Source organism: Boleophthalmus pectinirostris, unplaced genomic scaffold (genome assembly GCF_026225935.1).
Source record: "Boleophthalmus pectinirostris isolate CB_2022bp ecotype Guang Dong unplaced genomic scaffold, ASM2622593v1 HiC_scaffold_10, whole genome shotgun sequence".
In the NCBI taxonomy this organism is placed as follows: Eukaryota; Metazoa; Chordata; class Actinopteri; order Gobiiformes; family Gobiidae; genus Boleophthalmus; species Boleophthalmus pectinirostris.
Window position 1 is genome coordinate 14249508 of NW_026570971.1, and position 15040 is coordinate 14264547.

At 37.8% G+C, this 15040-nt stretch overlaps 2 protein-coding genes across 2 annotated transcripts; one reads left to right on the forward strand and one right to left on the reverse strand.

Annotated features, from left to right (window-relative positions):
• Positions 1-50: 50 nt before the first annotated feature.
• Positions 51-9401, forward strand: dapp1 (dual adaptor of phosphotyrosine and 3-phosphoinositides). The gene is made up of 9 exons (XM_020919294.2): positions 51-261; positions 725-847; positions 1130-1263; positions 2426-2556; positions 4233-4280; positions 4363-4425; positions 4504-4589; positions 8912-8999; positions 9159-9401. Exons 1-9 carry the CDS (start codon positions 197-199, stop codon positions 9180-9182), a joined length of 762 nt encoding a protein of 253 aa, XP_020774953.2. The 5' UTR covers positions 51-196; the 3' UTR covers positions 9183-9401.
• Positions 9402-9860: 459 nt separating this feature from the next.
• On the reverse strand, positions 9861-12306 carry lamtor3 (late endosomal/lysosomal adaptor, MAPK and MTOR activator 3). Its single transcript, XM_020919296.2, has 7 exons — positions 12234-12306; positions 11965-11993; positions 11510-11544; positions 11368-11426; positions 11114-11247; positions 10221-10284; positions 9861-10136 (listed from the first exon to the last, which is right to left on the reverse strand). The coding sequence occupies exons 2-7, from the start codon at positions 11971-11973 to the stop codon at positions 10063-10065; spliced, it is 375 nt and encodes a 124-aa protein (XP_020774955.1). The 5' UTR covers positions 11974-11993; positions 12234-12306; the 3' UTR covers positions 9861-10062.
• Between the last annotated feature and the right edge of the window lie 2734 nt (positions 12307-15040).

Here is a 15040-nt window from a genome sequence, read left to right on the forward strand (position 1 = left end):
CTTCCTGGGTTTACACAGTCACTCTTCTACGCTACGGTGGTTTTCCCCAGTTCCTTATTACGCAGTATGGAGCTGGTGCGTGTTCATTGAGCGTGGAAAGCGCACTCTGTAAACTGGACACACTGTCCGCGCTGTGCCAAACACTTTTATACACTTTACGCTCAGCACCGCGGGCATTGTGTCGGACCGAAGGATCATGAGTTTGAGCTCCTGTCACAGCAGCAACTCGGAGGACATGAGCGACGAGCTGGAGACGCTGGGGTAAGTGCGGCTGTTTACGGTCGGAGTACTTAAGTTACTGTTTGATCAAATTATTAGTTATGATTAAAATGCGGAAAATTCTTATTGCTCAACTGCACTGCCAATGAAGTAGGCCTAGTTTTCGATGGAAAGTAGCCTATCGGTAAAACACAAAAGGTTTTTGTAAACACAGACGTTAGAGAATATTATTCAATGTTGTGGTCTACAATTCAAGGGGTTTATTTATTTATTATTTATTTATGCATTCTAAATATAAACTCGTAAAATTGATATGGCCTACTAAAATAAATACATAAACAAAATAAACATAATAAAAAAATAAAAAACAGAACAGATGAGGTGACCAGGAGGGCCATTTTAACCAAAGAACCAGTGGCTGACAAAGTAAGACTATAGTTTTGAGCATTCCAATTGTTTTTTTATTTGGTAAAAAACCCCTGTGCTGTGTGCTGTTTGCTTACAGGTGGTACCACTGTGACCTGTCCCGCCATGCTGCTGAGGCCCTGCTGCTAAACAATGGTGTGGATGGAAGTTACCTCCTGAGGAACAGTAACGAGGGCCCGCAGAGCTTCGCCCTCTCTGTCCGGTAACACCACCTCACCTGTCCTTTGCTTTGGTCAGATCCTTCAAAGCTCCATACACTCCACAAAGGCTCACCCCCTTACCGGGAAAATTATATAGTGCAACTTTATTTCTTAAGTTAAAACCAAAACATGGAACTTTCACAGTGGGAACAGATATGCTTTTATTATCATTTGTTTTTGTTTAATTAAGAGGTTCATAATAGATAATAAACGACTTGTGTATTATGAATGAGTCTTTGTTTGCCTAAATAAAGTGTTAACCTATTCTATAATTTCACAAACAGGGCCAAGGATTCAGTGAAACATTTCCACGTTACCCGCAGAGACAGCAGTTATGTGTTTGGCTTCAATGAGTTCCCCACACTCGAAGATTTCGTAAAGCACTTTGCAAACCAGCCTCTCCTGGGCAGTGACACTGGTGAGTCTGTTTGTTTAAAGTCTATATGACAATATATGACAATATAACTGGAATTACCTCTATACGTATATGTCATCTGCTGCCAGTGTTCAAAGAGGAAGTAAAGCTTTAAACTTGTTGAAATGTAGAAAATAATGTGTGATTATTTGCAACATTTTAAATATAGGCATGATGACTACATTTTAAATGTCCTATATTACACAAAAGTGACTCTTGTGAGCTTTAAGACATGTTGTTATAATGTTGTTACCTCATCAGAAACATACCTGTGGAGTTGTGTTTTGTTTCATTTACACATGTTTAAGTAATCCATTTACACTATTAGTCTGTTTATATCTCCAAAGCTCAAAATGCTCTGTTCTACCTTAGTGGTAGTTTTCAAGTTAACAGCTTAATTTTACCTTTAGTTCAGTAGAAATGGGCACTTCCAGGACTAAAATCATCTAAATTTTCTAGTGAACCTGAACTGAGTTTAGAAACACAGTAAAGCACTTCCTGTATTACCTCATGACAATGGTGCTTTCCATTTGTGAGAAGAACTCAACCTAAATATGTAGAGTTTGTGTGTGAAACAAAACACAACTCCAGGTATGTATTTGATGAGGAAACAACATAATAACATAGATCAGAATATAGTATAGTATGGCGGCCTGATTCATCAGTCTGACCTCGCAGCATTAGGATTCATTCGCTCGATGGTAGACGGGTACTTTTTAAAATTTAACCAATCACTGCTATTTGGTCGTGGCATATGTAATGCACCTCTAATGGGGCTAACTGGTATGTTAAGCTTTTCCCAAATCCCGCAGGAAGAAGAGTAATAACGTCTTTCTAAAATCTTTCTTGATAAAATTCACCCAACATTCTCTTTGTTCCGGCTTTAAATCCTCGATCTCGGGAATCATTGCCAACACAGAATGTATGGCTCTTTACTGACTGGCTCGGACTCGCACTTCTGGGGTTCTTGCAAACGGTCTAGTATATTCCGATTCCTGAACTAGTGGCTGGAGAGAAATGAAATTGCCTGGCCAATAGTATAGACCCTTTCATGAAAAATCTAGTCTGACTTGTCACTTTAATGTGCATGTCTCCGAGGATGCGAGGAAGCATGGACATCCTTATTACACTGACGTATTAACATTTCCTGTCTGTGTTGCCATAGGAACGCTGATGGTTCTCAAGTGTCCTTACCCCTGGCGCGTAGAGGAACCACCTATCTACGAGTCTGTGCGTGTTCACACAGCCATACAGACAGGCCGCACTGAGAATGACCTGGTGCCCAACGCTCCAGCGGTAACTAAACATTTTTGTAACCATTCATTTATCACACTTCACGCTAGAGGCAAACTCAGAGTATTGCTAAAAGAATTGTTAAGGTTTTAAATGTTGGTTCACAACTTTTCAGATGGACAGCTGGGATTAACTAATAAATACAAGCGCAGGTATTGAATATTGAAATCCATTCCACATACAAGTTGAACCAGATTGTTTTGGTATTAGGTATTCACAGTCACTTAAGATCTTAAAGTCACGTCAACTGCCAACAATAACACCTGGATGATTGGAAATGATCAACACATCTTATGAGGGCGCATTCACACTCACATAGACGGCATTACAGAGTATAAACGTGAAATCAATCAAAGACGGGTAGACTGGAGTCAAAAATTGTACACACTTCAAAATAATATTACTCAAGTAGAAGTACAAATTACAGCTCAAGTAAGTGTAATTTAAAGAGACAAACCTTCTCTGGAACGCTCTGCCTCCCCATGTCTGAACACCCCTGACAGTGGAGTGTTTTAAGTCTCGTCTTAAAACCCACTTTTATTCTGTGTTTTGTTTTGTTTTTTACTTCTTTATTGCTATTTTATGATTTTTATGTTTTTTAGTTTTTATTTGCTTTTACAGGTTTTATTGTCTTAAGACTGGTATCACCAAATTTTAGCAATTTACCTTTTTGTTGTCTTCACTTTAAGATCTCTGAGCAGCATGATCACACTGAGCAGAAACTGTTTTGTTTATAAAATGTGCTATAGAAATAAAGTGGATATGGATTTGAAATAATGCACAAAATCTGCTATCTTCAAAGGCAGAGTTAAGGACTTGCAAGTCGAAACTTGGACTCGAATCAGACTTGAGTCACTATTTTTTAGGACTTGAGACTTGACTTGATAAAATGGACTAAGACTTGGGACTCAACGTGGACTTGAAGGTCAGCGACTCTGACTTGAGGCCTGCAACTTGAGAAGACTTCATGCTTCTCCTAAAAAGTATTTGTTTTTTAGAAAATAAATTTTCTCTTTACAGTTGATAAACGCGGTGTTGAATTTTATTGGAGCAAACTGGAACATGTCCCTCCCACTTCTGTTTGTTACTTTGGATGTAACTGAAGTACTGTGATATGGCATCCTCAAATGTACTACAGTAACATACAGTACAATACAGTAATATACAGTACAATAAAGTAAATTTGTGGGAACTACAAAGAACACAATCCTTTCATTTCAGTGCAGACTACATCGGAATCTAGAATAACTGTTATTAAGCACTTTTAAATCTGGATTCTTTCTGTTCTGACCATAATGATTCACACGAAGATCTGGTCAAGACATTAAAAAGGGAAAAAGTGCTTTTTAAGATTCATATACATTGCAAAAATCTAAGCTATATTCGGTACTTGTTTGGTTTAAAGAATTGAAATGACTTGAAGCTCAAAGCAGACAACTTGGACTTGACTTGGACTTATGGGACAGTGACTCGAGACTCAACTTGGACTTGGGACTTGCAAAACAACGACTTGGTCCCACCTCTGTTCAAAGGATAGACACAAAAGGAAAGTTACTCTAGTAAATGTAAATAAGTAATTGTAAATACCCAGCAGGCTGCCTCCCACCTCAGCTGTAAACTACTGCCCTTTTAGAATAATATATTGACCAAAATTCTGTCTTTTGTCTTTCTTTTTTCAGCTTGGTACTAAAGAGGGCTACTTAATCAAACAAGGAGCTATAGTGAAGGTAAGAAGTGGTGATCTGATCCACTATCGGATGCATTGGCTGGAGTCTCTTTATACTGAAATTATTGTATTTATATGCACAGAACTGGAAACAGAGGTGGTTCACGTTGAATCGATACGAGCTGAAGTATTTCCGAGACAGAGAGGTGAGTGCGTAGTGTACTAGTTAGGTTTGATAAGCATTCATAGAGTCACTCCTGATGTTTGTGTGTATCTGTGTGTAGTGTGTAGAGCCAATCCGGACTCTGGACCTTAGAGAGTGCTCTGCTGTTCAGTTTGACTATTCCCAGGACAGAGTTAACTGCTTTTGGTGAGTAATTACCTCATACAGTGTTAATCTTTATTGTGGCTACATTGCTTCCTACATTATTTTAGTGATGTTTTTGTTAGGCTTAGGGAATGTGCAATCAAAACTGCACATAGGCTTAGGGAATGTGCAATAATTAATAGAACAGAAGAATGCAAGGGTTTGCCTGTTAAAGATAATTTAAGGGTCCTGTTGGTGCATCAGTCGTGGTCATACTGGTCTTATATTTACTTTGTTTTATGGTGTTTGTTTATGTGCTGCTTTGTGTTGTGTTGTCCTGTTTTTTTGATAAAGCATGTTACCCCCTGTCCCAAGATAAATTTCTCCCATGGGAGACAATAAAGGATTATCTTATCTTATCTTATCTTATCTTATCTTATCTTGTCTGGCATGTTCCATAGTATAGTATTAAATTATATTGCATTTGATTCATTATGTTTTCTTTATTGCACAAAAATACCTTGGAAAAACATTCTTCCTTAGTGCAAGTGGGGTCATCTCTCCACAGATCTGGCCTGTAACTTGGTTTTGTGGGATCACCTGCTTTTCCTCACAGAGATAGATTCGTTTAATGGCATTTTGTGGAACATTCAAGGCATAGCAACAATATATTCATGGACACTGATTGATGCACTTTTATGGGCTTTACAGTTATATTAGTTTATACAGATGTTAGAGGCCAGGTGTGTTGCCCCAGGACACAACAACACAACAGTATGCACGAATCTGAGCTGGGATTGGGCCGCAAACCTTTGAGTCTGAGGAAGACCGTACTAACTGAGCTACTGCCTCAACTGCCACAACTGGATTATTTTAGTTGGTGACGCCAATGACGACCTTTATCCTGTTAACTAGACATAGACCAGCAGATATTTGAACTTTTTAGCATGCAGTATCTAGCCTGATTTAACAGCCAGTTTCAATTCGTGGAAACTGTCTGACCTTGCAGCATTCGTTCGCTTGACTGTAGGCGGGTACTTTTTTTATAATCACTGCTATTTGGTCGTGACGTATGTAATGCACCAAATTCGGTAGGAAGAAGGGCAATAACGTCTTTCCCCTTGATAAAATTCACCAAATATTCTCTTTGTTCCGGCTTTAAATCCTTGATCTCGGGAATCGGTGCTAACACAGAATATCTGTCTTTGTCTACATCCATCTCGACCACTTTGTTTACTGTTGTGCTGTACTGTTGTGTGGCCGGTGCGCTGGTTCGGGGTTCTTGCAAACCGTCAAGTGCATTCTGATTCCTGCCCTAGTCGCTGGAGAGAAATGAAATTGAGCAGAGGCACTAGGTGGAAAATGTCTGTGTGTCTTAAAGATTTATGGTTTAAAAATGGGCTGTGGGTGAGTTTGTCGTAAAGTTAAATTACAGAATTTGAGGGAAACTAGTAGGCATGGTAGAAACCTAGTCACATTTAATCCCGATGTTGATATGGTGTTTTTGCAAACCCTTAGTCCAGGCTTTGACATGGTTTAAACCTGACTTAACTGTAGACATAATGTAAACTTTATTTTCTTGAGTCTGGTTCAGTTTAGCTTCAGATCTGGAATAATGCTGGTTTAGAATGGTCATGGTCTTTTTGTAAGTGTAGTTATGTCTTAATATGGTCCTTGCCTGAATCTATTTTAGTCCTATTTTAGCCTGGGTTTAGTGTTTGCCTTTTGTTGTTGTTGTTGTTTTGCAGGTTTTTTTTTAGATAATCAAAATCAAAATACATATCAACTCAAAAATATCGTCAGATCTTATCAGCCATCGGTTGATCTGGATTCTAAACAATCGATATCACATATCGGCTGATAATTACTCTTAACCAACCAGTAGACATTGCAATTCCTGTCATTTTAGCTAATCAGTTATTAGGAAACCGCTTTTGTTATTTTTTCTTCATTTTGACGACACTGAAACTAAACCGTCACAGTTTTTGTACATACAGTATATTTTCAAAATCATGTGTTTTAGGATGTTATGTTGATGCTCCTTCTCTACTTTGAACCGCTCCTGGATGAACGAGGGGTTACTTTGTCTTGTCCTGGTCAATATACCCAACACTGACGACACTGTGAGACTTTTAATATTGCATCGCTGCCATAGTCTCAATATTGTCACAACACCAGTGTAATAAACATAGAGCGGTGTGGGCAGGTGGCAGATATTGTTTAAAACTGTACTTTCCCTTTGTCACTCAAGCACAACTTTGTGAACACTGTGCTTGGAAATGGGGAAGTTTAACAGAGAAGGAAATGGGGGAGGGAATATCGGCTTCTATCACAGCTGTATTTAAACTCAGATTTTCGTTGCGTCGACGCGTTTTATTTTGATCTTTTTACTTTAATTTAGTAATTGTAGTGGGTGTGCTTGCCTGCTGTTGGAAGGGTAGCTGGTTTAAGCATTATCTGAGTCATGGTTTAAGTCTGAGTCTGGTTTAAGCATTATCTGAGTCATAACCGTGCCACAGTCCAATAAAAATGACAAATCTGTAATATTGTGCTTGTGTTTGTGACAAGAAGGGTAAAATATCTGCAACATAAAAAAGTGAGCTTCACACATAGTCTGTGGGTTGTGGGCTGTGAAGTGTTTAGTGATGGTGTAATATAATAATGTGTTATAATGTTGTTTCCTCATCAGAAACAGACCTCAGGTAGTTTTTTTTTTTTTTTTTTTCACACATGTTTAACTCACCAACCATGCATATTTATTCTTTTCTCAAACTGAAAACACTCTGTTCTACCTTGTGATGCCATGTGGTAATACAGGAAGTGCCCCACTGTGTTTCTAAACTCCTTCAATTTCACAAGAATCATGTGGATGGAATTGTCTATCTCAGCAGAACTGAAAGTAAAAGGTTAACGAAAACTATCACTACATGACATCACAAGGTGGCACAGAGCGTTTTGAGCCTTAGAGATGTAGACAGACTAATAATAAAGAGTTACTCAAACATGTGTGAATGAAGCAAAACACAACTCCAGGTATGTTTTGGAGGAGGTAACATGTCTTAAAGCTCCCAAGAGTAAATTTTGCGTAACATAGGACCTTTAATGTACAAAACTATTCCAGTTTTATTCTCCTGGTTTCAGTAAGGCAGACTTTGGATTTCATAATGGATATAGCCTGCATATTGACCTGCCTGTACTTTAGAATTTTTGTTTATTATTTTCTTTTATATTGAGTGTTTGTCTGTGCATGTATACTACCAGTCAAAAGTTTTAGAACATCCTCTTTCTGCTAGTTATTTATTGCAATTCAAGTCGTGCATGAAATGGTACAAAGGTAACAACTGAACAGCCAGAGGTAAAAAAAAAATAATAATAAAATAAAAAAAATGTCCAAGCGCTGTCAAAATTACCTCAGAAAAAAAACAAAACAAGATGGTGAGCTTGAAAACATGGAGTGGCCAGCACAGTCTCCAGACTTAAACCCCATCAAGCTGGTTTTGGGATGAATTTATTCAACATTTATTTTGAACGTTTTTCAAACTAAAACCAAAAATAAGAAAAAGAAAAATCAGCAGTTTTCTTCATTATTTGCCTCTAAAACTAAAATGAAAACACAATTTGTTTTTTCAGGTTTCGATTTTGTGTTTAAATGAATAATGGAAAAAATTTATCTTGTTTTTGTGGCTTAAACTGAGATGCCGGACTTTTGCGCCGCATACGGACTGAACCAGGACTAAAAAAGGTCTAAACCAGGACTAAACCAAGACTGAGTGTTGGGTGATCAGGACCAGACCAGGACTGAGACCTGGACTGAGACTGGGACCAGACTGGGACTGAGACCACAACCTGGTTTAGTCCTGCTTTAGTCCGTATGCAGCGCAAAAGTCCAGCATTGGAGTTTAAGTCACGGAAATGGGAAACGTCCGTTACCAGTTTTTTCCATTATTCATTTAAACACAAAATCGAAAACTGAAAAAACAAATCATTATCTGTTTTTCCATTTTGGTTTTAGAGACAAATAATGATGAAAATATGACAAAAAATGAATGACTAAATGATACAGTTTCAAGTGCCACACATTTATGGGAACTTCTGCAACAGACTTGGGAAGAACTTTCTGAAGAATATTTGATTTCTATTGTAAAAGAACGAGCCACGAGTGTGTTCAGCTGTTATATCTGCCAAAGGTGGACACTTTCATGAATCAAAAGTTTACAATACGTTTTGGTCAACAGTAAAAAGTAAAAAGCTGGAAAAAGTGTGGTGTTCTAAAACTTTTGACTGGTAGTGTATTTAAGATGCAGACTTTTTGAAAAGGAGAAATGTATTATGTAACACAGAATGACTCCATGTTTACAGTCTAAACGTAATGGTATATTTCACAGTATGGTGTTTCCGGAGAGGACTTTTTATGTATGTGCAAAGACCGGTGTGGAGGCTGACGAGTGGATCAAGATACTCAAGTGGAAACTGGTGAGAGCGCTGTCCGTTTTCTGAAAGTGAAAGTGAACATTGCATTAGTTGAGAGAGGAAACTAGAGTGGTATACATGACATCCTGAAATAAAATTACTGTTTTCCTTTTTGCTCTTGTTGTTTTACTGGCAAGCTAAATTTGTCAACATGTGTTTCAGTCACAGATAAGAAAAGGCCGATGACCCCTTCCGCAAGAAACCACAGGAGCTTTCATATCTTTTCATACATTCATTCTCAGTTATTTTCAGCTCCCCTATGCTTGGTATTATTTATTGACACAAAACATGGGGGACATTTGTACTACAAAATCAAAGATGCGCTCTGGTGCTGAATGAACTCTACCCACTCGACATGTGTTTGTAAGATGAAAATTGTGTTTTTAAATAAAAGTGTGTTTCTGATTTCACTGCGTCCATTCCTACCTCTACATGCACCATTTTATTTAGATTCTGGGACAACTGCAGAAAAGAGAAGTCACTGAGAGAGGTAGTTGTAGATTTGGTATTTTCTGGTATCTATAAAAAGGCAGATTAAACTCACAAATTCAGCTCGCATCTAACATACATAACCATTCACACGAACAGTGGTTTCCTCTTTACTGTGAGGAAAAACAAAAAATAAAACTCTAAAAATACATAGTTTCCTAGTACTTTTTTCTGCAGAAATTGTTGTTTTTGCATGAATTCCCTTGCAGCTGTAGTCTTGAGTGCAGTTTGGGTTAGACACATAGAAATAGGTAATAGTTTTGAGAGCTTTTGCCACCCCCTTTATAGTTGACTAACCAATCAGCAGAACATGTCTTTAGTCAGCCAGGAATTTCTTAGGTCGACTACAGCCTTCATAATACACTTAAGTGTCAGTTTGTGTGCAATATTTCCTCTTTATTGTATTTACAGAAAGCATAGAAAACATTTGACTTGAATTGGAAGTCCCTAACTGGGTTTACAACTTATGAAGAAGAGTTCAACAGTAGTAGACAGTACTTTACACACAGGTTAGTCAAAGCATTTAGATAGAACACTGCACATAGAGAGGAGGCCAGATGGGGGAGCGTTTTGAAGATCATGTGACCTCCACCACCTGCCTCAGATCGTCTATTAGCGGGGCGAGTTCTTTCTCCAGACTCATGATCAAACCTGCGCACAGAAAGTTTTAACATTTTCAGAATTAATCTCAAAACGGTGAAAGATGCTGCTAAGCAGGTGGGCTTCTAAACTTACCTGTGTTGGCATTACTGCTCGCAATGAAACTGATGACCAGAGGCAGTCGGTTGAACTGTACGATCTATAAATGAATGAATCAAATGCAAAATGACAAGGACACAATGTACCAGACTGACCACAAAACAATGGCACAACGAGTTAATTACTTCAAATTTGAGCCTGTTTGCTGACTTTACAGGAGAGTATGGTAATTACAGGGCGTGTGTGAAATACAATTATAGAAGCTACACCGTGAAAAGGGAAGTACATAAGCAATAGACCTGAACAGTTTTTAAAAGGTACTGTGGTAATTGTTTGGGGTTAACTGAAGTGCAAAACACTGCAATTAAACATATTTACATACTATGATGAAAAATGTAATATGTACTGAATAGCTTAATTGAATTATGGTTAAAATACCAGAAGTACTCTAGGAAACTGAAACCCAAATGGTATCCAGTAGGCATGTTATGATAATTATTATATGGACTTGTTCAGTATTTGAAAGCTGGAACAATATATTTTGGGGCTCAGGATTTATCATGTGTACAATTTCTTTGCAATAATGGGGAGATTTTTGCAATTTTTATGTAATACGGTTTGAGCTGGAGAAGAATGAAAGCAAAACAAACCTTCTATGGCAAGTTATTGGTTAATTCTGTCATTTATTTGTTGCAGCTCAGGCCTTTTAATGATACTGTCTAATTAAAATAGGTTTACTGGGATTATCATACTTTATGACAGTGGCATAAAGTAGTTTCAATATTAGTGTTTATTGCAATATTTCTCTGTAGCAATACATTATGCTTCAGAATTTGACATTGTGACAGGTCTAGTATCTATTTCTAACTGTTTAAAATGGAGCTGTCAGTGCTGTAAATTTAAGTGGCAGGTCTCACTGTAGTAGTTACCTGGTAAGTGTTGTAGTAGCAGATGATGCTCTTGTTCTTGGACAGGCCCAGCTTGCTGCCCTGGTCTGTGGCAAGAGCAAAGGTTGACAGGAAACCCGGTCTCAGAGCATGGACGGGGGCGTTGTCATTAGCAACTGCACAAGCCAGACAAATACAAATCAGTCTGATGTATTTTCCTCTTAAATAAATGATGACTAAAACAGAGACAGTGAGCTGGTATTTGCCCATAAATGGTGGTTTCTGCTGCTGGTTACCTTTAATAACTGGGACACCATCTCTGTCTGTCACCACAATGGCATGAAGACCTTCAACACTGTCAAGACAATACATTCACATAAAATTATTTTGATGAATGTGGTAAGTACTCATGAAAAATTCTTATGAAAACACATTTACCTTTGGAGCTGCTTGTACAGGAATCTTTTAAAATCCTGAAATGAGACATAACTTAAGTCACCTGTATTTGGTTTGTGGAAATTATATTTTGATAATTCAGAATACAAGTGTAGGCTGTATATGAGTGTATGTGATGTTTTGAGTCAGATGGAGACACAAATAAAGTCTAACATATTTGTCAAATTGCTAGAGCATATAATTAGTCTATATTTTATGGTAACAATAGGCTCTACAAGCATGAAGACTAAAAATACCAACTGAATGCCTCATTAATTGCTATATATGTCTGGCCAATTGTATCGTGACCTTTCTAATTTGACACAGAGGCCATTTCCATATATGAGAGTGAACATTATTCTTCTTCTGTAAAGGCAGCTGTCATTCACGCCCTAATGACTCAGTCCCAGAAGACAGGGACAATGCCCACACATAAGATGAGACTTGGGCACACTCACATCGGCCATGGCAGCAGGGTGGATCTGATCTGTGGCATAATACAAAAACAAAACAGGAAAACATGAGCAGCAAACACACAAGGCGCTGTAGTGTGTTAGCACTGTCACAACACGAGCCCTTTATTAAAACATACACTCCATTTAAACCACACCAGACGATCTTAAGTTAAAAAAGCAAAGCAGAAATAATTTTAAGAACAGATTTTTTTTGCTTTAGATGCGTATTTAGCCTTCAAATAAACATTTTCGTTAGAGCAGTGTAAACATACCAGTGAAGACAGCACGGGTCACATGACAGTGACAGGCCACGTGACGTCTGTTCACGCTTCCGGCTCCAGTGGGACAACAAACGGCGCCCCCTGTTGGACGGAGTGAAACTGCATGTTCTTTTTCTCCATAAAAGGGATTAAGGAGAAGTTTGTCATGGTGAAGGGAGGTGCTAAAAGAGAGGACATAAAAAAACCGTTATGTCCACTTTCAATTTTTAGAAAAGGGACAGTATGACGCCTAAAAAATACAGTTTAATGTAACCTTCTTGGTCTGTTAAAAAAAAAAAAAAAAAAAAAAAAAACAGGCCTGTCCCAAATAATTATCAGCAATAATATGAATGATTATATATATTTGGGTCTGAGCATTTTTCTTTCTTTATGATATATATATCTAATGTCACATATAACAGAAGAATAAAAACATAAACAAAAAAAAACAAAATCAAAAGCATGTTATCATTTATTTATTTATTTATTTTGGTTAAACTGAAAAACTTACATCCTTATTGTGAGCAGGCTCGCATCTCCACAAACCTGACATTATTTGGGCCACCATGGAAATATTATTTTGGCTTTAATATTCTCCGTTCTTGTCAAAGAAGAATGCGCCAAAGTATGGTTATAGCTTTCATTTTGCCACGCAATTGTGTATGTGATGTATCACCTCCAGAAAGTTACATACTGTCCCTTTAAATATTTTGTGCTAATGACCATAAATGTTGGCTGCTTATTTAAAATATGTTATTAGATATTATTTTATCAGATTAAGAATGTGGAATTACTAGGCTATTTATATTTTAGGACCCATATTACACAATTTTTGGATCTATTTTATAATATTCCATTCATCCATTCATTTTCTTCCACTTATCTGGGGCTGGTTCGTGGGGGCAGCAGTCTAAGCAGGGACTCCCAGACTTCCTTCACCCCAAACACGTCCTCCAGCTCCTCCATGGGGACCCCAAGGCGTTCCCAGGCCAGCCGAGAGACATAATCCCAATATTTTATGTTTCCTTTTCAAAAACATACCCGGAGTTGTGTTTTGTTTCATTCAGTTTCTGAAAACACGTGACTGTGTGTTTTTAAACTCCATAAACCTTCAGTAGTCAATTCAGTAGAGTCATTTCTGCATAATACAGGACCTTTAACTGATCCCATAAATGCCGCATCACAAAATATTTTGATACACACTTTCTTTCTGAGCAGTTTCTTACTACTATATTGTTGTCTTCACTTATCTCGCTCTTTCTATTGACTGACATTGCACTTTCTCCACAGGCCTCATCCAGCATGCAGGAGAGAAGCTTTGGCCTATAATCCCCTCCCACATCTGCAGTTTCATCTGGACGAGCTTCTTATATCTGACCCTAAGACCGGGAGATGAGATGCTCCAAGACTCCTCCTGCTTGCTACTGCTTTTATAAGTCCATATCAATACAAATGCTGCGCCTTTAAAATATTTCACCTCATGTGGACATTTAGTGTGTGTTACTCGTTATGTAAGCTCAGCCTTTTTAACACATCTCTGTAATTATGCACAGACTGCTGGTTATATAATTGAGAGTATCTTGGGACAGCTTTCTCTTAGGTTTGCACTTGCTTTAAGCTGATTTAACACCACCGAACATCACAGCTTATGTATTGGTCATAGCAGGAGACTATTCCAGATCTGCAAGAATACAAAAACTTAAAGGGCCCATAATACGCTGTTTCTGGTCTGTGTTATAATGTTGTTTCCTCCTCAAAGACAGACCTGGAGCTGTGTTTTGTTTTAACAGGACCATGTTTAGAGGCGTGTGATGGAAATTTACATTGTGGAAAGATTTCTCTCAATCAAATCAAATCATAGATTTGTGTAAATGAATGTGATTTCTACCTAAGATCAGAGCCCTGTAGGAAAATATTGATTATGACTGATAACATTAAAATAGTGATTAATTTATCTTTTAGAAACACATTTGATCTTGTAACTAAAACTCATTTGGCCTGATAGTTAAAGTTAGTTTGAAATGTATGTCCTCTGGTCATCTCAGGCTTTATAAACTTGCTGCTTTGTAACATTCAGTGTCAAATGGGGCAAGATGTGGTAGGGACATACTGCTGGTTAAGAGAGGCTGCTGGTCTCTGGCCAGGGCAGGCCTAGACCCTGTCCGTATCTGCTGTAATAAGAATAAACCTTGGTCTATATTCCAAAAACTCATGAGGCTTCACAAATGGATTAATTATTTATCATCAAGAGATACAGTGCATTGTGTAAGTTTTCTTGTGGAGGGTTTGTCAAATGTTTTATTGCTTTGTCTGGAATGTTTAACAGTACGATATTAAACCTTTCTATCTTCACTGAGACCAAACCAGCCCAAGTTACAGGTCAGATCTGTGGAGAAGCAACCCCGATATGAGATTACTCTGTATTCTATTAGCAACACGTAAAAAGGCAATAATAAGGAAGTGGCTTGAACCTGAGCGACCAACAATTGGGAACTGGACCGTTATTGTGCAAGAGAGCTACACGACAGAAAAGGTTTCATTTTTATTGAAAGAGCAGCTGGACTTATTTGGTCTAAATGGGCAGAGTATGTAAAGCCGGTGAGATCAGACTTCATATAAAACTACTTCATATTTGTAATGTTTTGTTAATTTGTGAAACCTGCTCTGAGTTTGTGTATGTTTTTAAAAAATTGCAAAAGCAGGAACGTGTGATTTCACTTTACACATTGCAATGTATAATCTGCTTTTTCAATAAAAAATAAATTTGAAAAAAAAAAAAGAAAATACCTGTAACTGAATAAATGTAAGTTAGATCTGTT

Excerpts from the sequence above, each read along its gene's own strand:
- dapp1 (XM_020919294.2), top strand. The coding sequence starts at position 197 with ATGAGTTTGAGCTCCTGTCACAGCAGCAACTCGGAGGACATGAGCGAC. Across the intron at positions 4,426-4,503 it reads AGTATTTCCGAGACAGAGAG|TGTGTAGAGCCAATCCGGAC; the intron begins GTGAGTGCGTAG and ends ATCTGTGTGTAG. Across the intron at positions 9,000-9,158 it reads AGATACTCAAGTGGAAACTG|TCACAGATAAGAAAAGGCCG; the intron begins GTGAGAGCGCTG and ends CATGTGTTTCAG.
- lamtor3 (XM_020919296.2), bottom strand. Across the intron at positions 11,248-11,367 it reads TGGTGTCCCAGTTATTAAAG|TTGCTAATGACAACGCCCCC; the intron begins GTAACCAGCAGC and ends TGGCTTGTGCAG. Across the intron at positions 10,137-10,220 it reads GAGCAGTAATGCCAACACAG|GTTTGATCATGAGTCTGGAG; the intron begins GTAAGTTTAGAA and ends TTCTGTGCGCAG.